We start from the raw sequence: 24,058 nt of genomic DNA, 5'->3' as shown, positions 1-24,058 counted from the left end.
AGACAAAAGGAGATTTTGGTGAAGTATGCTGAATATTTTGTTTGAGAGGCAGGCTGATTTGGGACTTAAAATTTACTAATGACTATAAGTCTTAGGTCTCATTGTCTGTCTAAGAATTGAAGTCAAACCTAGATAATCTTTGAAGTGCTGGTACTTTGTAAAAAGTCACAAAGTAGGGCAGTGCCCAGAGAGTATTCATTGCTGCAGTTAGGTGCTAATGGTACTTTTCTACCAAAAAAAGAATAACACTAAATAACACGTCATTTAGGCAAACTCCCCAGGTTATGGAGATATGTATGGAGTGATCCCTCTGTCTACAGCTGAAACCACGTTCCATAATTTTCTCAGTCAAAAGGAGCAGACAGTTCTGTTTCAGGATCTAACAATCCAGTATTCTTCCTTTTTTTAATTGCTTGAGATATAATTCACATATTAAACAACTTATTCAGGTAAATGCTTTTATTAATTTTTTAAATATAATTTATTATCAAGCTAGCTGACATATGGTATATACAGTGTGCTCCTGGTTTCAGGAGTAGATTCCCATGATTCATCGCTTACATACGATATCCAGTGCTTATCCCAACAAGTGCCCTCTTCAATGTCCATCACTCATTTTCCCCTCTCCCCCAGACCCCCCATCCACCTTCCGTTTGTTCTCTGTATTTAAGAGTTTCTTATGATTTGCCTCCCTCTCTGTTTGGAACTATTTTTTCCCCTTCCCTTGCCCCATGGTCTTCTGTTAAGTTTCTCAAATTCCATATATGAGTGAAAACATATGATATTTGTCTTTCTCTGACTGATTTATTTTACTTAGCATAATACCCTCCAGTTCCATCCACGTTGTTGCAAATGGCAATATTTCATTCTTTCTCACTGCCAGGTAGTGTTCCATTGTATATATAAACCACATCTTCTTTATCCATTCATCAGTTGATGGACATGTGGGCTCTTACCATAATTTGGCTATTGTTGAAAGTGCTTCTAAAAACATTGGGGTACACATACCCCCCCATGAATGAACACTCCTGTATCATTTGAAGAAATTCCTAGTAGTGCTATTGCTGGGTCATAGGGTAATTCTATTTTTAATTTTTTGAGGAACCTCCACACTGTTTTCCAGAGCGGCTACACGAGTTTGCATTCCCACCAACAGTGCAAGAGGGTTTCTGTTTCTTCACATCCTTGCCAACATCTGTTTTTTTCTTGAGTTGTTAATTTTAGCCACTCAGATTGGTGTGAGGTGGTATCTCAATGTGGTTTTGATTTGTATTTCTCTGATGATGAGTGATGTTGAGCATCTTTTCATGTGTCTGTTGGCCATCTGGATGTCTTCTTTGGAAGTGTCTGTTCATGTGTTCTGCCCATTTCTTCACTGGATTGCTTTTTAGGTGGTGAGTTTGGTAAGTTCTTTATAGATTCTGGATACTAACCCTTTATCTGATATGCCCTCTGCAAATATCTTTTCCTGTTCCGTCAGTTGCCTTTTCGTTTTGTTGATTGTTTCCTTTGCAATGCAGAAGTTTTTTGTCTTCATGAGGTCCCAATAGTTCATTTTTGCTTTTAATTCCCTTGCCTTAGAGATATGTCAAGTAAGAAATTGCTGCGGCTGAGGTCAGAGAGGTTTTTCCTACTTTCTCCTCTAGGGTTTTGGTGGTTTCCTGTCTCACATTCAGGTCCTTTATCCATTTTAAGTTTATTTTTGTGAATGGTGTAAGACAGTGGTCTAGTTTCATTCTTCTGCATGTTGCTGTCCAGTTCTTCCAGCACCATTTGTTAAAGAGACTTTTTTTCCATTGGATACTCTCTGCTTTTTCAAAGATTAGTTGGCCATACATTTGGGGATCCAATTCCGGGTTCTCTATTCCATTGGTCTGTGTGTCTGTTTTTGTGGCAATACCGTACTGTCTTGATGATTACAGCTTTGTAATACAGGCTAAAGTCCAGGATTGTGATGCCTCCAGCTTTGGTTTTCTTTTTCAACAGTACTTTATCTATTTGGGGTCTTCTGTGGTTCCATACAAATTTTAGGATTGTTTGTTCTACCTCTGAGAAGAATGCCTGTGTAATTTTGATTGGGATTTCACTGAATGTGTAGATTGCTTTGGGTAGTATTGACATTTTAACAATATTTGTTCTTCCAATTCATGAGCATGGAATGTTTTTCCATTTCTTTGTGTCTTCTTCAATTTCTTTTGTAAGTTTTCTATAGTTTTCAGCATACAGATCTTTTACATCTTTGGTTAAGTTTATTTTATGGTATTTTAGGTATTTTATGGTTCTTGGTAGAACAATTAACTGCTTTTAATTAAATTCACAGAATTGCACAACAACCATCAAAATCAATTTTAGAACATTTTGATCATCCCATAAAGAAACCTCATACCCATCAACAGTCTATCCCTTCTTCCCACCAAACCCTCAGTCCTAGGGAATCACTAATCTACTTTCTCTGTATATGCATTTGCCTATTCTGGATATCTCATATATATGGAATAACCTCTTGTGGCCAACTTCTTTCAGTTAGTATGATATTTTCAAGTTTCACCATGTTGTAGCATGTTACAAGTACTTCAATCCTTTTTATGACTGAATAATGTTCCAATGTATGTCTATATCACATTTTATTCATCAGCTGATGAGTGCTTGGGTTGTTTCAATTTTTTACCTATGTAAATAATGCTACTATGAACTTTAGTGTATAAGTTTTTCTGTACCCATATGGTATCTTTTTGGGCATATACCTGGGAGTGGAATTGCTACATCGTATGGTATCTGTAATATTTCAAGGAACTATAAAACAGATTTCCAAAGTCGCTGCACCATTTTATATTCCTGCAAGTAATGCATGAGGATTCCAGTTTCTCTACATCCTTGTCAACATTTGTCTCTTTTTTGATTATAGCCATCTTGGCAGGTGTGACGTAGGTTTTGATGGTTTGGGTATGCATTCTCCTAATGACCAATGGTGTCGAACATCTTTTCTTGTACTTGTTGACCAATGTGCTTCTTCTTTGGAGGTATATCTCCCCAGATCTTTGCCCGTTTAATAAATGGGGTTCTTTTCACTGCTAAGTTATATGACTTGTTCTTATTATTCCTTTTAAGTGTGTGTATCTGACATTTTTCTGTTCCTTAATACCCATCCTATTGAGTAGCTAAGAAAAGGAAAGAAAAAGGAAATGAATCTATTTTGCTATTAGTTAGCAGTTATTGTAAGTTTAATGAAGGAAGTTGAACTTGGAAGCTTACAGGATGTTTGGTTATTAGTAATTTCCCTTTTATCTGGCAGTGATTTTACCAAGAATGGGGAAGAAACAAACATCACTTGTGTACCAGGTACTTTGTAGGAAAGCATTTCCACATGCCATGTTATTAATCTTCTCTGCAACTTTGGTAGGCATTCTCGGCTTTTACAAATGACACAGCTGAAGTTCACAGAGGTTAGTAACTTCCCCAAGATCACTCAACTGGTAACTAGCAAATGTGGGATTCAAATTCTTGTTTGTCCATGTTCAAAAAATAAGCCTTTCTCATGGCTCCTCTTAGAATACTGAATTTAGAACTTTCACTCATAATAATTGATCATAATTACCTTGAAAGTAGTTTTTTGGCTAGTAAATGAGCTTCTTTATTTATCTAAAAGGATCTCCAAATACACTGTCATTAGGCTATGTGACTGAGTTTTGGTTTTTGTTGTTGTTGTTGCTCCCCCCACCCCCCCCCCCCCCCCATGGTCTTGATGCCATTAAGAAGCAGGAGCTAACACATCACAATGGAAACTCCTACCCAACATTCCTGGGGAAACGTATAGGTTCCCTGAAGGTTCTCATGATGTATTCTGTGCCATTTCTTCTAGAGTCCCCAGGAAGCAGTCTGTCTGCTGCACTTGGCAGCTGATATCACTAATTCTCGCTGTTCCCTTTCCAGGTTTCTTCTTCCCTGAAGAATCTCTGCAGCCTGTTCACTGCATGATTCACTCTCTCATGAGAGTAAATCCTACCTTCCTACCCCTCAACTCCCCCCACTTCATAAGTAATAGAAAATTCTCCTTAGAAAACAATTTTCTAAGCATTCTCATTAATAAGTACAGGGATTTAGAATGAAATGTGAGATAAAAATTGCCAGAAAATGTAATCTGTGTTTATCCCAGTGACCCATAAATTATGGTATTTTTCTTACGTCTTTGGCTTCAAACTCTAGGATTTTTGTCACTCTTGAGAGCCTTCATAACAAGCAACTTGAACCCACGGGCTGTGAGATCATGACCTGAGCTGAAGTCAGACACTTAACCAACTGAGCCACCCAGGCACCCCTGAACATCCGTATTCTTAAGATGATCTATCTGAGTGAGCAAAGGACTCTAATAAGATTATTATCTCAAAAAGAACATCTCATAGTAAATAATTTGGGGCCCAGCTTAAGACATTTTTGGGAAAAATGGAGTTACTCTACTGACCCAGAAAATTCATTTATTTGGAATATTGCAGAAAAAAAAAAGAGAATAAATTATTTCTAAACCTCGCCTTTTAGAGATTCAGACTAAAATATTTATGATATCTGGGATTTGCATCAAAACAATGCAGGGGTGGGTTTAGTGGGTAACAAAACAGAGTGGCCACAGGTTAGTAATAGCTGAATCTGCAGAACGGGTACACAAATTTTACTTATTCTATTCTGTTACTTTTGTATTTATTTAAAATTTTTCTGGTAATGATTTAGAATTATAGCCACATCACATAGGCTTTGGAATCAAGCAGGCCTGGATTTAAGACTGGCTCTATTACTTGTTCGCTGTGTAAACTTGGACAAGCGGCTTAACCTCTCTGAATTTTCTTGACACCCTCCTACCCTCCCACCCCGTGAAACAGAGATACTAGTTTTCAGGGTTCTTTGGAGGATTCAAATACACACATACATGCATTACATGTACGCATATGCATAAAGCAATGGCTATGTTCTGGCCTAACCAGTCCATGGGAACAAACCAAATCAGTTATATTTAAAGAAAAGACAAACCTTAATTCTGTTTCCCCACTCGCTGATGAATAGGAAGGCCTTTCTTCTCCATGGTGTCCTGTCTCAACATTTCCAAGAGCCTCTAGGGGTGTATACCAATATCTCCTAATGTCCTTCAGGCCTGACCAACTAGTGAGTCCCAGGGCAGGATGCTTCAGTTCCTGAGAGGCTTAGGGGAAAGGAAGCTGGTTTCAGCACTCACATCTCCGCAGGCCTTTTGTTTGTGACCCATAATCCCCACACGCCCTCCATGCTTAACTCTTTGGAGCTCTGTGCCTGATCACCTTAGTGATCTTTACTCCCCGGCCAGCAGAGAGGATTCTCCTTTCTTGTCTCAGTACTTCAGCGCAAGGTCCTTCTACAGTGTTGGGGGGTGGACTACTTGTGATGGGATTGTTAAAATGACCCTCTCTGTGTCAAGGTGCATACAGAGATAAGCCAGTGGGCTGGGAGGCACAGTGGCCAGGAGCCGTCTCCCACTGACTCCAGTACTGTGGCTCCCGTCAGTGGGGGGGCCCCAGCGGTCTGTTTAGCCCGACTTCCTCAACTCTTCCTCACTCTTGGCAGTTTCTCTCCAGGGCCCAGTTGTCTCTCCTTGTAGTCTGTCTTCTTTTTCTTAATCACATGCTCCCACCACGGAGTCTGACCAGCAACCGAAGAGCCAAACTGGGCATGTGCCTAGGTACCTATGTGTGTCCCCACACACTCAGAGAATTAAGGAGCTTCATGAAGATTCCATGACAATGAAATGGATTCTCCTCGGGGCACCTTGGTGGCTCAGTCGGTTAAGCGTCTGACTTCGGCTCGGGTCATGATCTCACAGTTCTTCGTGAGTTCGAGCCCTGCGTCGGGCTCTGGGCTGACAGCTCGGAGCCTGGAGCCTGCTTCAGATTCCGTGTCTCCTTCTCTCTCTGCCCCTTCCCTGCTCATGCTGTCTCAAAAATAAATAAACATTAAAAAAAAAAAAGAAAGAAAGAAATGGATTCTCCTCTTTACCTACTTCAGTCTCAGATCTGACCCCACCAAAGCACTTTATGATGTATGCAAAGTACCTGTTTCCTAGTGAACACTCAGAAAGCAGCTATAGCTGTCACCCAGAATCAGAATTATCAGCAGTGTGAAGCTCAAAAGATCCCTTCTCATGAGCATTATGTAATGTGTAGAATTGTCAAACCACTATGTTGTCTACCCGAAACTAATAAAACATTGTATGTCAACCATAGGTCAATGAAAAAAAAAAAAAACAAAAACAATACCTTGTCACAATCAGAGGATATGAAGATGAATTTCTCTGTTTTTAATTTGGCTGTTAAAAAAATAGGTCTTTGAGGTCTCCTCCATGTTATTACATGTTTTTGTCTAAGATATACTATCACTAGGAGGAGATGATTTATGAGACAAAGGACAGAGTCAGTTTTGAAATATCTCAGAAGATTTTCTGGTCATTGTCTGTCATAACCTTGGAGAATAAATAACATTGCCAGTTGCAAAATTGGAACATATAGAAGTTGACTGATAACTGTACTATAAATGAACCTCAGATTGGTAGGTGTGTCCTGTAGATCTGAGGGTGTGGTGTCCTTTTAGGTACAAAAAAAAAAAAAGCTTGTGAGGAAATTTAGTTTTGTTTAGGTTATAGTAGTTGTGATCTTTTGGTATTCGATTTTACATTCTCTTTCCACAACATTGAAACCAACACTGAGTCAAGGACTTTTTTTTTTAAGTTAGAATGAAATAAGCCTATATATAGACTCTTTTCAGGTTTTTTCCTCAGAAAACCGTATGAATTTATTGGAGTAGTACTGATCATCTAAAATAGATCTAATAGTAAAAATTACATTGGTAACACAAATGGAAGGTCTCTGGTCATAAAATCTATAGCTAAAGAAACATTTTATCTAAAAGAGCAAAAATAAAGTAATCCTGGGAGATGATCTAGGCCTATTAATTACTCTTACTAATAACCTAAATATTAATAATAATAATAATATCTTATTCTTCATATTTTTCTATCTAAATATTGAGATAATCCTGGTGTGTGTGTGTGTGTGTGTGTGTGTGTGTGTGTGTGTGCATGCCTGTGTGCGTGGCCTGCGTTTGCTGACCCAGCCCATGGGAGAATATGTCTCACTTTGTTCCATGAGTACCTGGCTACCCCACCCTCCATTAGACGCTTGCTGTCAGAAGCAAATGGGCTGGCCACGGATTTTCATGTAAATGTTATGCAGGTTGCTATTTGAATGACTTGCACAGGAAGAACATTCTTCCTGCTCTATGCTGTCGACATGTGTTAGACTCATTGACTTGAGCCAGTCTTCTACATGTAAGTAAGTCTGTCATCTGAACTTTCTTTTTCTTGCTTTTAGTCAGTTTCTTAACTTGTCTTGGTTTTAAAATATATCCAGAAATTTATCTTTTTCATGATCTGCCAAGTATTTATAGCTGTTTTGTGGAGGTTAGGCTTTCCTGTGGGTCCAGGATGCTGGTTTGAATAGTGGTGCCTTGAAGCTGGGGGAAAAAAGTACAATTGTAGAAAATTTTTGCTGAGTTGTCTGTCATCCCCACTCAATATGCACAGACACCCTGAGGACTTATATTGCCAGTTTCATTAACTAGAAATCTAAATTTGAAAAAAAAAATCATTTTTCTAGTTATTCTGTAAGAAGGGAAAAATGCTTGGACCAATTTATGAAAATCTAGGCTTGAGATATGTTTGTTGTCTATTGGGATTTTTCCGATCAGTGAGATATAGAAAGACTAATGAATTGGAAATAATATCCAATCGCTTACCTTGCAACTGCTCCTGAACAATGATGTAGTAATGTGTGGCTGCTAAATGTGACATTTCTCCAAAATTACAGAATTATTATTTAATCCATAAATATTTTACGTTTATCAAAAAGCTTCTCTCTAAAATGTTTCACATATAAGGTATTAAAACAGAAGAAGGGCTTACACAGAGCATTACAGCAAATGAGACTCATTTGTAATGGAGATAAACCGTATTTTGCTGTATTTATTATTTTGAGTTTAAATAATAGACATTTTTTAAAGTTTATAAAAATGATGTGTTTCCTGTTTTCTCATATTGAAAGCCAGCTTAATTAAGTATAAAATACTTAAGTATAAGGTAAAATTTCATACCCCTTAAATTCAGATACATGTATCCACAACCCTACTAGGTATAAGAAGTCTTTTTCTGAAAAAATTAACTTTTTAGTTAGTTCAATATAATTTATTATTATTATTATTATTATTATTATTACATATGTATTATAGCACAGCAGCAAGTGTTTCAAGACATATATAATCAAATTTTTATATGTTATAGGATTTTAAGGGGGTCTGATTTTTAAATTATCAAGGAATGAATCCTTGTTGACTTTTATGAAGTATGATATTCAATAAAACTGTAGGATATTTAATATTTTACTATTTTTATAGCTTCATTTCTTACCTGTATATTGGAATATAGTTAAATAAGCATGTAATAATTGCTAATACAATCTATTAACTATTTTAATGATGGGGATATCATCATTTACCTGTAGGGTATATGGTACAAATTCTCTTCAAAATGTAATTCAGGGCACCTGGGTGGCTCAGTCAGTTAAGTGCCTGACTCTTGATTTCAGCTCATGTCATGACCTCACAGTTTTGTTGGTGAGATTATGCCTCATATTGGGCTCTGCACTGACACTGCAGAGCCTACCTGGGATTCTCTCTCCTCTCCCTGTCTCTCTGCCCCTCCCTTGCACACGTTCTCATTCTCATTCTCTCTCTCTCTCTCTCTCTCTCTCTCTCTCTCTCTCTCTCTCTCTCTCTCAAAAATAAAGACATTTAAAAAAATGTAATTCAAATATGACCCCAGTCTATTTTGTGCATATTACTTTCCTCGGTGCAATGCTGCCTATAATTTATGGTTTGGTTTAGGCATTTGTCTTCCTGACTGGCCTACAAACTCCTGTGGGACAAGAACTGTAGTTTAGTGTGCCTCCGGCCTCTGTCACTGTTCCTGGGACAAAGTGGGCCTTTGATGAAGGTTGTTGAATTGTATCAAGCTGATGTCATGAGAGGCTTCAGGCACGCATGATCTGACCCAAAGGCATTTAAAGCAGAGACAAAATGAAATAGGGAAGATTGTTCAACATTGATATATAAGAGGATTAGGTATAAATTCTTGCTTTGCAAGTTTGTGGATATTTCTAAACATTTTAGGTGAACGTTGTAAACATTTATGTTTAAATCATCTACCTGTTTAAAACAATAATTGGCAAGTCTGTACCTCACCAACAGCCTGGGTTAGGGTATCTCAGAGACAGTTCTGTTTACAGTAGAGAGGACACTGTATTTCATCCGAACTGGATTTGGAAGCTTACATTACTATTCTGAATACTGCTGGGAAATTACTTGATTCACTGGATTTACTTTCTTTGCCTGAAATAAGTAAATACTTTCTTGCTAAACCCACTTCATAAGGTTGTTAGATGAATTAAAGGAGACGATATATGAAAAGGGCTTCTGTAAATTTTGGATGCTGTGATTGCATTGCATAACTACATATTCAGCAAACTCTTACTAAATCCTTACCTTTCTGTGACTATAGTCCATATTATCTGGGGTAGACTCTAAATACTGGGTGTGATATACAATATCCCTCCATTGAAACCTGTTGGGTTGTGGCTGTTAATAAGTTCTCTGTTTGATTATAGAATATGTAAGTGTCTTCACCTTTGCATGGTCTGTGCAGGTTTTTGGTATTTTCGAATGGTTTCAGTTTTCAATATTTTATTTCCCACATAAACCAAATAATAATGAAAATATACTTATCAGAAAAACGTATTATTAAAGAGTAACCTATGTTCCTACTGCATTATTTGAGAGCATGTGAACTAATCAACCCTAATGTCCTCAAGTTCCCCCCAAATTAGGAAATCCTGATCAAGATTAAGAAGTTCAAATAAGACTTTCAAGCATTTGCCCTGACAAGCTGGGACTACAGTTTTGTTAAGCTCTTTTTGAGCGCTGAGTAGTAGGTGGTGACGTCGATGTAATCCCTCAGATCTTTGAGAATGGGATTAAGTTTAAAATGTATGATTTGTCTAGCTAGAAAATAGAAAACCATTTTTAAATCACCAGGTCAAAAGTTTTAGGTTGAATAACATTTCCATAAATAGAAATATTTTATTACGCCCACATAGAATGTTCTGTTTAAAGACAACTTAAGTTCATGAAATAAACTCTATCTGCCCTTTAAGTTTAGAATTTGTTTTGCCCGAGAATTTATCAGGTATTCTTTAAATATTGAACTTGTAAGTATATTTAAAATTGGATTTTTTTTTGCAAGTACAACTTTGAGGAAGTATGTATATCAGCCTGCACTATACCATCCCATTCCCATATCCTCTCAAAAAGAGCAAAGTAAATACGGGTTCGTTTAAAACTCTATGAAAATGTTTGCTTAAAACAACCTCTCTAGAATGGAAAATGTCAAATTGTTAAACTTGTTTTTCCTCCTTTTTTTTTTTGTCTTTAGGAGAATGGTGTTGAATGCTTGTATCCTGAGAGCCTGCCACAGTCCAGGTTTGCCTGTTTGTATATGTGAATTAGAATGCATATTTTGTTAATTTTTAAGGAAATCTTTGGACCTGACACTCCAAAATGTCTTCTCTACTCATTTGACAGGGAATATTCCACACTATCATCTCCTGGACACACTTCATCCACAGAGAGTACTGTGACTTCAAGTGGTGAGTGAACTTGGAAAAGATATAAAAATAGAGTGTTAGTTTTATAACTAGAAGCTTGATTTCTGTGACCCGCTGAGGTGAGTGCAAATGAAAAGAACATAGGCAAATAATTTCTTTTTGCATAGTGTTCATGCTGTTAGTTTCTTCCTGTTGATAGATTCTGGGTCAGAAATTTTGAATATGGCTTCTGGTGACCTTGTCCGTAAGTCACTCTGTGAGAAAGAGGAGGATACAGGATCAGCTTCTACTATGATAAAGATCACAGGTAAGCTATTGGAGTTGAAATATTCAAATATAGTTTCCATTCTAAAACAGTAAGCAAACCTGTAAGCCACTAGACTAACTATCCTCATAGTTCAGTAATATTTTATTTAAAAAAATGAGGTTATACTCTGGGGAGAAGAAGTCCAAGAGGTGCCATTTTTTCCCCCAATTCTGTAGATAGAGCAAAACTTACAATATATTTTAATAGGGCTTAAATATTTCCTAATGGCAAAGATTGACTGGATACAACTGGGTCTCAACTGTGGCACAGATATAGACTCATCTGCTTAGGAAATTCTCAGAATCCCCATTAGAATCTATTTGGTTAAAAGGAGGGGCCAGTTTGTGATGGTTCACTCAGGGGGCAAAAGAATTAACTATATACTATGTTGGATCCTTTTTTGAGTCTGAAAACAAAGTAGTGATTCTCAAGCATTCCCACTAAACCATCACTGCAGTTAACATTCACGGAAGTCCATAGGCTCCCGTTCACCCCAAACACATCAGTCAAGGAAAATTCATTCTATTGTGTGAACTGGACAGTTCAGATATAGATGCTAAACTAAAGGAGTTGTAAATTGTAGAAATGGAATCTATTCCTTACTTAAACTGAAGAATATCTTCATATTCTACTTCAGACCGAATAAGAGAAATTTATTTTTATTTTTTAATTTTATTTATTTATTTTTTAATTTTTTTAAATGTTTATTTATTTTTGAGAGAGAGACAGAGACAGAGCGTGAGCGGGGGAGGGGTAGAGAGAGAGAGGGAGACACAGAATCCGAAGCAGGGTCCAGGCTCTGAGCTGTCAGCGCAGAGCCCAATGCGGGGCTTGAACTCACGAACCGCGAGATCGTGCCCTCAGCTGAAGTCGGACGTTTAAACTGACTGAGCCACCCAGGCACCTCTTTATTTTTTTATTTAAAAACATTTTTTTAGTGTTTATTTTTGAGAGAGAGCGAGACAGAGTGTGAGCAGGGGAGGGACAGAGAGAGATGGAGACATAGAATCCGAAGCAGGCTCCATGCTCTGTGCTGTCAGTACAGAGCCCAACACGGGGCTTGAACCCAGAACCGTAAGATCATGACCTGAGCCAAAGCTGGACGCCCAACTGGCTGAGCCACCCAGGCACCCCCCTGAATAAGAGAAATTTTAATTAGAACTACATCAGGGTACCATTTTTCACTAGTCATGGAGACAAAGATGCAAAAAATTTATTCCACTCTGTTGGTTAGACTGTGGGGAAAGCTGGAAATCTCATGCATTTCTATAGGGAATGCAAATTATTATAATTAATATAGAAGGGAATTTGCTGATATCTACCAATATGTTAAATGTACATATACTGTGATAAGACAATTTGGTTTCTGGGAATTTATCCTATAGCTCTAAGCACACACATAACTTGTAGAAGTTTCTTTACTGCAGCATTGTCTATAATAACAAAATATTGGAAACAAGTTAACTATCAAAAGAAGCCTAGTTAATATATATTGGCATCTCGATGTAATGGAATACTAATATGAATCCATAAACATATATAAGGAAACTTCCTTAGAAGGATATCAAATAACTATTGTCTCTTTTAAAAAAACAAATATAAAACATTATATATTGTGTGTAAAATTTTGTGGTGAAAAAGGACAAGAAGAAGTTTTTATGTATACATAAAATATCTCTGAAAGGCTAGAAAAAAATAACATTGTCTATGCAGATAGAAAGTAGGTTTCTGGCAGGCATGGATGGGAGGGATAATTTTCACCATAACAGTTTACACTTTTAAATTTATGGACCATATGAATCTATTCTCTGTCTTAAAAGTTAATGAAAACATCGGGCACCTGGGTGGCTCAGTCCATTGAGACTCTGACTTTGGCTCAGGTCATGACCTTGTGGTTCATGAGTTTGAGCCCTGCATTGGACTTGCTGCTCTCAGGACATAACCTGTTTCAGATCTTCTGTCCCCCTCTCTCTCTGTCACTCCTTGGTCGTACTCTCTCTCTCCAAAATAAAATAGAGATGAGCACTGGGTGTTATATATAGGGGATGAATCACTGGATTCTACTCCTGAAATCATTATTACACTATATGCTAACTTGGAGATACACACACACACACACACACACACACACACACACACACACGCATATATATATATATATATGTATATATATATATATATATATTTATTTATTTAAAAAGTAATAAAAACAAAAAATAAAGTAAAAGTTAACAAAAACTTGAAATTTCATTGGAAAAAGATTTTTCATTTTGTTCTTATTTCCATGTAAAATTTAAAAATATAATACATACTTTATTCCTTTTTTAAAAAAGAAACACAACCTATTTATAGCTGCTGACCTTTGTGCCTGCACTGAACTAAATTCAAGACAATGGATCATATAAAGAGGAAAATCATTATCAAGTACATTTCAGTACGAATAAAGTACACAAAAATAAAGGAAATTACAAAAAGAAATGGCATACATTTATAGTGCCTTCATTCCTTAGTTTGATGATTTTCTTTTTTAGAAAGATACCACGTTTTGGAAGAATATCATACTTGGTTATCAGTATTACATATGCAATTTTTAAACACCGGTTTGTCAAGCTATTAGAAAGCTACTAAGTTACTGGTTGTTCAACCTTCCTTCATCCAGTTTCTATAAGTATACTAGTAATGTGTTTGATTTAAAAAAAAAAAAAACAGCCTTAAAAAAGATTTTAAAAACTTACTTGAAGGCCATTCATACAGATATTAATTTCTATTAAGAAATCTTATAGGGCTAGCTTTCTTGGGAACCTTAGCTGCTCTAGACCTGATTTTGAATCAATGGACACGTTTAAAGTTTTATAGTATATAATTTGTCTCACATGTTAAGATTTTTGCCACTTACTAGTCTGCTCACAATTGCCACCCTCACTATTTCTTCCTCTTTCACTTGTTACTGCTCAGGCAACTGTTCAGTGTGTTCCCTTTCTCTCACAGGCAAAAGTCCAGCTCATGACAATACTGCACCCCAAGGCTCTGTGAGTGAGGACAAAACCACATTAAATCTGGTAAGGAAAGACACGCGTGTTGGCAATAAAAGTAATGATATAGTACGATGGTAGAACTGTCCCTTTAAATTTGTAAAATATTCTTAAAAGCACATTTTATCCTTTCAAAATATTAAGTTAATAGAATTTAATCACATCAATGTTTTATTGATTAAGAAGTTGGTGCCCAAGAGTCCCTGTGACTTGTCCAAGGTCACACAATAGAGTTAGAGCTAGGACTTCCTTACTCCACATTGTTTTTTCATTCATTCACTCACTTATTCATCAAAGGTCTACTGGAAACATGTTAAACATCTATCAATAGAGGACTTTTAAGTAAACAAATGTATTAATAAGTAAGGTTAAATAAAACAGTAATATTTACCTTAAAGATCTGTTCTAATTAAGAGAACATGTTCTAATTAAGGGAAGAAACATACAGTTACTCAGTAATATACAATTATGCAGTGTGGTTAGTGATGTAAAACAAAATGCTTGGGTTAGGAGGCCAGACAGTGTCATGGAGGAGGTACTTTGTGAATGGTATTGAATGCTATCCAGGAACCTGGAAAACTGCTATACAACATTATTTAAATGTTTACAGAAAAAGTTCTTTTCCTTAAAGAGAAAGTTCATTGCCACTGGTATGAATTTATAATTATTGGAGAGTAACTTGTAGACTATTGATCCAATTCCATGTTTCCTCAAGGGTCTTATTTATGTATTAGTCCCCCTCTGTATTGTATGTATACAGGTATGTACGTATATGTGTGTGTGTGTGTGTGTGTGTGTGTGTGTGTGTGCATTGTTTTCTCATCAGTATATAAACATTGTTTTAGTTAGGCCCATTTTGTTTTAAGAAACAGAGACTTACAAAAGCTAACTCAAGCTGAGAGATGGTTGTGGCATAAATACATTTGAGGCAATAGGGTGGGCAAAAACTTTATAGTATTCTAGTCTGAAGGGAGTGGAATGATGGGATATGTGATTTGAAATCATCCTTTGTAGTGTGAAGTGTATATAGAGTGTAGTGTTGGCTAGCAAACATGCCAAAAGTGGTTGCCCCTTATAAAATAATAGAGGAATATTTGAGTCCTCTAATTTTTCATGGTAGTCTTCTGAGAAAAAGATTTTTTCTCATCTCAAGACAAGATAGAAATAAACTTAAAAATATGGGTTAGAATTAGAAAATGTAGTCATGGAGATGAGGTGCTGGTTAGGATGCCATTGATAATTCAGGCAAGAGATGAGGATAGTATGAATTTGGTGTGGATGGATAAAAGACTAATTTGGGAGAGATTTAAGGGACAGAGTTTATAGGACACGGTGACTGATAACCAGGGTAGGTGTGGGGGGTGCATGGGAAAATGTAGATACTCAGGATTGTGGCTTATCCAACAGAATGAATAGGATTTCATGAGAAGAGGGAGGCAGTAAGAAAGGTAAACTTTAGGGGGGAAAATAAGATTGGTTCAAGTCAAGTTTCAGGTTGATGGGAGACATCAATACTCTGAAAGATTACATATACAGCTGTATATCTATATTCATAAGTTCATTCCTAGGACTTTTAGGGGTAGACACACATTTGTGAGTTACCAGCTTAAAAAAAAAAAGTATGTGGGTGAGATTTTTCAAGGAGACTTGGAAAGAGCAGGCGGGAAGAGCACACAGAGAATAATGGACTCTTGATGATTCCATTATCTAAGAAAAGAAGGCAATGGCAGAAGAAACTCAGAAGGAGCTACTGCAGCAATGGGAGGACATCAGGAGATGAAAACCAAGGAACGAAAAATCTTCAAGGAGGAGGGGATTGTAGATCATTTTAGATGCCACAAAGAGGTCAAGTAAGATAAAGACTGAAAAATTTCCATTGAATTTGGCAATAGAGAGTTCACTGATAACTGGAAGGGGCAGTTTTCTTGGAGTATTGGGTGGAGGGACAGATGGGAGTTGAAAAACTGGAAATTGCAACTATGGACAATTCTTCCCAGAAGAAGCATGGCCATAAGGGAGAGGAGAGAAAGAAGATGCCACAGATGGAAGAGATTAGGGTGTTGAGGGAGGATTCAGAAAACTTAAGAATATTTAAATGTTGATAAGAATGACCCAGAGGTTTACCTTTATTACTGCATTTGTTACATTTTATCAAAGTCCTAGCTTCAATTATCTAAAAATTACATGACATGGTATCAATGGCTCTACCAAGGAAATTTGTCATAGACTTGCTTTTTATGGAAAATTTCTGAGAATGTTGAATAATTGTCACCATAAAAATGATTTTATACCTATTGCTTTCCCATTAGATTTTCCCAGGGAGTATAGTACAACCCTCTAATTAGGGTAATTCTTGTTGTATAGATATGTTTGTAGGATAGCTGGCCAGTGACCTTAAAATGTATTTATACGGAGTAAAAGCCTAACATAACACAATCCTAGTTGCTATTTTTGCCACCAGTTCCCCAACAGCCTATCTAGAAAGCTACATGTGATAGTCCTAGATCACCCCCACCTCTTCATGCATCCAGTCCTACCTCTCCATCAAGCTCCAGCATGTTTCTCATCTGCAGAGACTTGCCATGTTTCTGAAGCCATGGTGTCTCCCTATCTTTGTAGAGCACTTATTTATTCGCTTCTCATTTATTTGACAATCAAACCTAGTGGTTGCCTTGTGGTAATTTGTATCACTATTCATCTATTTCTGTCTTGCGTACCTCAACTACATTGGAAAACCCCTTAGAGCTAGTCCTGTTTTATTCTTAACCCCTAGTTCAGTTCTTTGAATATCACAGTGTTTTTGATAGAGTAGGGTTAGGAGAGGACAGGAAGTTGGGAAATGATTGGTTATGAAGGATTTCCACTCTATGTACAGCAATAAAATCTCTTTATGATTTTAGGAAGCTAAAGAGGAACCAAAAACAATAGATGAGCATAGAAAAGAATGTGCCGCAGGAGGTAAGGAATGTTCTCTCCCAAACCCCATGTGAACTTTTGTTCCTTGCTTATATTTTTATGGGTGAAATCTTTCTGAGTAAAGATGTGCCTATAATTCTGCATCTCTAGATAAAATCAGCCAATAAAACTGACTCTTGCTTCATTTTGTATCATTTTTGTAAAGCCACATTTATGTTACATTAACTATTAAGCTCCAGAGGACTTGTAATAGCTTCTACACTATTGTGAACAAAGAACCATGCCAGTGTTGGTAGTAAATTCTAAGCTCCACTTTGAGATTTTTTTTATTATCCCATCCAACAGTGAATGAGACTAAGTATTTAAAAATAAGTGCTAATATGCTTTGCTCCCCCTTTCACCTCCATTAGGATAGATGTGAAGCTTTGAAGTCAAGCAGACTCTACACTGGGTCATTCTCTGACTAGCAGATTTGGAAGAATATTTAACCTGAGTGTCAATTTCCTCATCTGTAAAATGGAAATGATGAGAAAAAAATTAATCTTTATTGAGAATTCATGTGCAGAGTTTTATTTAGTTCCCCCAAATATTCACTTGTATTAGATAGATAAATTGCAATTCAGTTTCCTAGCCTGTAGACTTTGGATGGTACAGTACCTAGCACAGGTTTGCTCCGAGGATTGAATAAGTTAGGTATAAAACAGGTGGAAAACGCTTGGCAAAGTTCTCATAAAAGCTGCTATAGAAAAATAAGGGCACCTGGGTGGCTCAGTTGGTTAATCTTCTGACTTTTTTTTAAAGTTTTTTTTCAACGTTTTATTCATTCATTCATTCATTCATTCATTCATTAGACAGAGAGAGTGAGAGAGAAAGCAAGCAGCAGAGGGGCAGAAAGAGGGAGACACAGTATCTGAAACAGGCCCCAGGCTCTGAGCTATCAGCACAGAGCCCAACACAGGGCTTGAACCCATGAACTGTGAGATCATGACCTGAGTCAAAGTCAGACACTTAACCAACTGAGCCACCCAGGCACCCCAAGCATCTGGCTGTTGATCTCAGCTTAGGTCTTGATCTCAGGGTCATGAGTTCAAGCCTTGTGTTGGGCTTTGTACTGGGCATGCCTAGAGTCTACTAAAAAAAAAAAAAAAAAAAAAAAGTAAAATAATATCATCCTTACTTTATACACGTTTGATGAAGTCGTGACTTGTTCCAGGTCACAGAGCTATAAAGGTCAAAGCTGGAACTTAAACCAGGTTTTTTCCATCTCTAATACTCTTCATAACTAATATATCCTTTTTGCGAAGTCATGAAGAGTATCATTATATGTAAAGAGCGTTGTTTTGGGACTGGCACATAGTAAACTTGTGACAGATGGTTGATACCATGTTTATTGTTGCTGTTTATTATTATTATTATTATTATTATTATTATTATTATGCTATTATACCACTACTATTACTTCAATGACTACTCCTGCTGCTGTTAAAGCCTTGATCTGAAGAAGGACCAAGGTGCCAGAGGAAGGTGTGCATTTAGCCATGGGATCGAGTCAAACGTTCAAATGCAAAGAGAGCAATCGGACTCTGAGACCTCTTCAGGTTTCAGACTATTCACACGATGACGTGTGAGCCAATGGTTTTAATGTCATTGTGATCCCAATAGCATAACATAACATTATCTTATATTTAAGAAACTGCATTATTTGCTGGCTGTTATTTCAGCTATACGTCAATGAAATGCCTGTAGTGGAGAGGGGACGTTTGATTGTGTCTTCCACTAAGCCTTTATAACCCAATAATATTTTATTGTCTTTTAATAGTTGCTGCTGTTTCCTCTCTCCCTGTAACCACTGTGAAATCGGTTAACTTTAAACAAAGTGACAAGTAAGTTCTTCTTCATATGGCATGCTCACATTTTTTGCTTCTCTATTGAATTACGTTTGAACACTTTTTTTTTTAATTTTTTTTTTTTAACATTTTATTTATTTTTGAGACAGGGAGAGACAGAGCATGAACAGGGGAGGGTCAGAGAGAGGGAGACACAGAATCTGAAACAGGCTCCAGGCTCTGAGCTGTCAGCACAGAGCCCGACGCGGGGCTCAAACTCACAGACCGTGAGATGTGACCTGAGCCGAAGTCGGCCACTTAACCGACTGAGCCACCCAGGCGCCCCTGAACACTTTTTTTTTTTTCTTATCCTACAGCACTTCTGCTAATGAGAAGGAGGTGGAGGTGAGTTTTGTCCCTTTAAGTTAAAAAAAAAAATGTTTCTGACTCCCTTGTCTATTATCACTTCATACAGTCTATGACAAGCTGTCATACATTTGGTGTCTGGTTACCTTGGCAGTGACTAAGTGCAGGTAAAGCCGATGTATGCCAGCATTATGTTGCTGGGAGGAGAAAGTAATGACTCAGCATAATCCAGTATTAAGTTGAAATATTTCACTACAACCAATTTTCTCCCCTCACCTTCACATTATTTTGACAATAGGCTGAATTTCTCAGATTATCTTTGGGATTTAAGTGTGACTGGTTCACCTTGGAGAAAAGAGTAAAGCTTGAAGAAAGATCACGAGACTTGGCAGAAGAAAATTTGAAGAAAGAAATCACTAACTGTTTAAAGCTGTTAGAGGTGAGAACCCTAACATTTGGGGACTACACATCTGGTCATATTGTTAATAATGTTTTCAAAATTACATAGGAGTTTACTTTTATAACTAAAACCAATACCAGGCACCAAGCCCTGCCTGGCTCAGATGTGAATTAGAGGAAGTAAGAATTCAGGATCAGGCTAAAATAAAAGATTGCTAATAGAGTATGAGCAATAAAAAAAAATGCCTCTTAAAATCATTGTGGGTCACCTGCCTTCTCTCCAAATGTTCACATAGGTTTCAGGCAGAAGAGTCATCATGCAGGAAACTGAGCAATAGGAGATAATATCAATTTTAAGCTTCAAAGAAGAGAATCAAAAGTCTATTTCCATTTAATTAACTGAAAAAAAGAATGGTGACTGATTTTAGTCTTGTCAGATGATGGGCAAGCCCTGTGTAGGTAGACAGGTAACAACTACTACTATTTTTCCATTTTGTGAAATAACCATAAATATAGAGATGGGTTGGAAAATTAAGAAGGTTATTTTTGGAAAAAGAAAAATAAAAATTTAGAAACCATATTCTGTTTTTTTTATTGTAGTAAAAAAACATAACATCAAAATTGCCATATCAACCATTTTAAGTATACAGTTCAGTAGTGTTAAGTATGTCACACGGTTGCAAAGCAGATCTCCAGAACTTTCCCATCTTGCGTACTGAAACTCTGTACCCATTAAACAACCCCGCTTTTCCCCTCCTCTCAGCCCCTGGTAACCACCATTTTACTTTCTGTTTCTATGGATTTGACTACCTCAGATACCTCATCTGAGTAAAATCATATAGTGTTTGTCTTCTTGTATCTGGCTTATTTCACTTAGTATAATGTTTTCAAACTTTATCCATGTTTTAGCTTGTGACAGGATTTCCTTCCTTTTTAAGGCTGAATAAATATTCCATTATATGCGTATCCTGCATTTTGTTTGCCCATTCATTTATCAATAGACATTTGAGTTGCTTCCATCTTTGGCTAGTGTGAATATTGCTGCTCTGATCATGGGTGTGCAAATATCTCTTTGGCACCCTGCTTTCAGTTCTTTTAGAAATCTACCCAGAGTGGGAATAGGAGTTCCATTTTTAAGTTTGTGAGGAACCATCATATTGTTTTGCTTAGTGGTCGCACCATTTCACAATCCTATTAATAGTGCACCAGGGTTCCAATTTCTCCACATGAGGGCCAACATGGTATTCTCTGCTTTTTTGATAGTAGCCATACTAATGGGTGCAAGATGCAATCTTATTGTGGTTTGCTTTGCATTCCTCTGATGGTTTGTATTATTGAGCATCTTTTCATACATCTCTTTGTTGGCCATTTGCATACCATCTCTGGAAAAATGGCTATTCAAGTCCTTTGACAATTTTGTAATAAGATGTATGGTTTTTTTTCTCCTACTCCATAGGTTTCCTTTTCATTTTGTTGATTATGTTCTTTGATGCACAGAAGTGTTTAAACTTGATATAGCAGTATTTGTCTATTTTTGCTTTTGTTGCTTGTGCTTTTGGTGTCATATCCAAGAAATCATTGTCAAATCCAATGTCATGAAGATTCTCCCCTATGTTTTCTTCTGAAGTTACATAGTTTTGGGTCTTAAATTTAAATCTTTAATGCATTTTTTTTTAGTTTATGTTGAGAGAGAGAGAGAGAGTGTGAGCCCAGAAGGGGCAGAGAGAGAGGCAGAGAGAAAGAATTCTAAGCTGGCTCCACACCATCAGCACAGAGCCCAATGTGGGGCTCAAACTTACAAACCATGAGATCATGACCTGAGCTGAAGTCGGAGGCTTAGCCTACTGAGCCACCCAGGTGCCCCTTTAATCCATTTTTTTTAGTGTTTGTTTGTTTGTTTGTTTGTTTATTTTGAGAGAGGGAGGGAGAGAGAGAGAGAGAGAATATGAATATGAACATGATCAGGGGAGAGGCAGAGAGAGAAGAAGAGAGAGAATCCCAGGCAGGCTCCACACTGTCAGCACAGAACCCAATGCAGAGCTTGATCCCACAAACTGTGAGATCGTGACCTGAGCCAAAATCAAGAGTCTGATGCTTAACCAACTGAGCCACTCAGGTGCCCCTATTCAATCCATTTTGAGTTTACTTTTGTATATAGTGTAAGATAAGAGTCCAGTTTCACTTTTTTTGATATGGATATTAAATGTGGACATTGATATGGGTACGGATATGGATATTGTTGGTTTGCAAGATCCTCAGGAGCTTCGTGGACATAATCTGAAACTAGCCCTCATATTCAGAGGGCAGGGAGAAACTGAAGGAAAAGGCAGGTCGCTCCAAGTTGGTAGATGGAAGGTTTAATAAGCAAAGAAATTTACATATGCGCTTGTCTTTGGTGGCTACAAGACAAGTAGATCTCTGCAGCCACCCACCAAATCTATTAAGTTTATATAGAGGCTTTACTGGGTTGTTATATATACCATCCAAATGATCTCAGCACTACATCATTATTTCAAGGCAGTGTTCTTGGGGCAGCTTCTCAGAGTGGGGAAGCCATATTTCAAGGACAGGAAGGGGGTGAATAACCTCTGATTACCTGGATCCAGCTGATAGATCAACTGGTGGTCATATCTTCTTGATGACCTCCATGAAAAGATATCCAGTTTTTCCACTGGGTCTTGGCATCCTTGTTGTTTTTTGTCTTTATTCCAGTACCATATTATAGCTTTGTAGTATGTTTTGAAATCAGAAAGTGTCCTTCAGCTCTTTCTTTTTCAAAATTGTTTTGGCTATTAGGGGTCCTTTGAGATTCCATATCAGTTTAAGGATGAATTTTTCTATTTATGCAAAAAAAAATACCACTGGGATTTTGATAGGGATTGCATTGAATCTGTAGGCAGATTTCAGTAGAATGGACATCTTAAGAAAATTGTCTTCCAATCCATGAACACAGGATGTCTTTCCTTTTATTTGTGTCTTCTTTAATTTCAGCAATGTTTGTAGTTTTTAGAGTACAAGTCTTTTACCTCCTTTGTTAGGTTTATTCATAAGTACTTTATTTTTTATGATGGTATTATAAGTGGAACTTTTTAATTTTCTTTTTGGGTTCATCATTAGTGTATGTGAATGCCATTGATGTTTGTACATTGATTTTGTATCCTGTATCTTTTCGAATTTGTTTATTAGTTATAACAATCTAGGGGTTTCTATATATAAGATCATGTCATATATGAACAGAGATTACTTTACTTCTTCCTTTCCAGTGTGGATTTCTAATGTATTACTTGCCTAACTGCTCTGACTAGGACTTCCAGTACTAGGTTGCATAGAAGTGGTAGGGTGTGCACATCCTTGCCTTGTTCCATATCTTAGAGGAAAATTTTGATCCTTTCACCATTGTGTATGATGTTAGCTGTGGGCTTGTTACATATGACCTTTATTAGGTTGACATAGTTTTTTGTCTATTTCTAGTTTTCTGAATATTTTTATCAAGCGTGTTGAATCCTGTCAAATGCTTTTCTGCATCAATTTAGGTGGTCAATGTGGGTTTTTATCCTTTAATCTGTTAATGTGGTGTATCACACCGGATTGATTTTCATATGCTGAGCCATCCTTGCATTAAATGAATAAATCTCACTTGGTCATGGTTTATAATACTTTTAATGTGCTATTGAAATTGGTTTGCTAGTATTTTGTTGAGGATTTTTACATCAACATTCATAAAGGCCAATAGTCTGTAATTTTCTTGTGGTCTTTGGCTTTGATATTAGAGTAATAGTGGGCCTCAAAGAATGAGCCTGGAAATGTTTGCTCCTCTTCAGGTTTTTGGAAGACTTTTAGAGGGATTGTTTATTTTTTTAAAGATTTATTGTACTTATTTTATGAACAATTTTATTAAGTTTTCATTTCCCACAAGGGCCTTTTTTGGCTTAAAACAAACAAAACTCTGATATAGGCATTAAGACACAAGCAAGTTGAACACACTTGACATGCCCCCAGGTTATCTACCTATATAAAAATTTGAATAAATTTGCCATAAAGCCATAATGAGACAAATAACCAGTGTTTCTAAATATTTTATAGCCTATTACTAAGAACTAAATGAACTCCCATATAGAAACAAATCCTTTGAACTACTAGCAATTTAAAATTTAGTTTTAATAAGAAAACATAAAAAATACATATTGTTTATTGAACCCCTACCACCTGCCCAGGTCTAAATTAGGCTTTTTTACATTTGTTATAAAATGTAACACGACCACATGTGGAATAGGTATTATTATTCCCATTTTGTAGATGAGAAACAGTCACTTAGTATTAATGGCTAATTTATCCAAAAGCCTACAAGTAATAACATGTGACAAACCATTCAAACCCTGATGTGTTTCCATCACCATCTTTTGCTCTTGGCCCTGTCTACCTAAGTACAGTGAACGTATTTTCCTAGATTGGCATTCTCTGAATCATTCATATCATTTGATGTAG

At 36.9% G+C, this 24,058-nt stretch overlaps 1 protein-coding gene across 2 annotated transcripts in view; it reads left to right on the top strand.

Moving 5' to 3' along the window:
- IRAG2 (inositol 1,4,5-triphosphate receptor associated 2) overlaps positions 1-24,058 on the top strand; it is a 129,340-nt gene that overhangs the window by 90,117 nt on the left and 15,165 nt on the right. For both annotated transcript variants that reach the window (XM_053895276.1, XM_019452244.2), the window contains 8 exons: positions 10,556-10,602; positions 10,705-10,769; positions 10,927-11,034; positions 14,023-14,093; positions 16,967-17,024; positions 18,802-18,865; positions 19,186-19,213; positions 19,473-19,613. In XM_053895276.1, the coding sequence (XP_053751251.1) occupies positions 10,556-10,602; positions 10,705-10,769; positions 10,927-11,034; positions 14,023-14,093; positions 16,967-17,024; positions 18,802-18,865; positions 19,186-19,213; positions 19,473-19,613 (582 nt within the window). The remainder of the gene's footprint in view (positions 1-10,555; positions 10,603-10,704; positions 10,770-10,926; positions 11,035-14,022; positions 14,094-16,966; positions 17,025-18,801; positions 18,866-19,185; positions 19,214-19,472; positions 19,614-24,058) is intronic.

The sequence above is a fragment of the Panthera pardus genome, unplaced genomic scaffold (assembly GCF_024362965.1).
Source record: "Panthera pardus isolate Hobbes unplaced genomic scaffold, ASM2436296v1 HiC_scaffold_6, whole genome shotgun sequence".
Classification (NCBI taxonomy): Eukaryota; Metazoa; Chordata; class Mammalia; order Carnivora; family Felidae; genus Panthera; species Panthera pardus.
The sequence above is the reverse complement of the archived record's forward strand: the minus strand, read 5'-3'. Positions and strand labels throughout refer to the sequence as shown.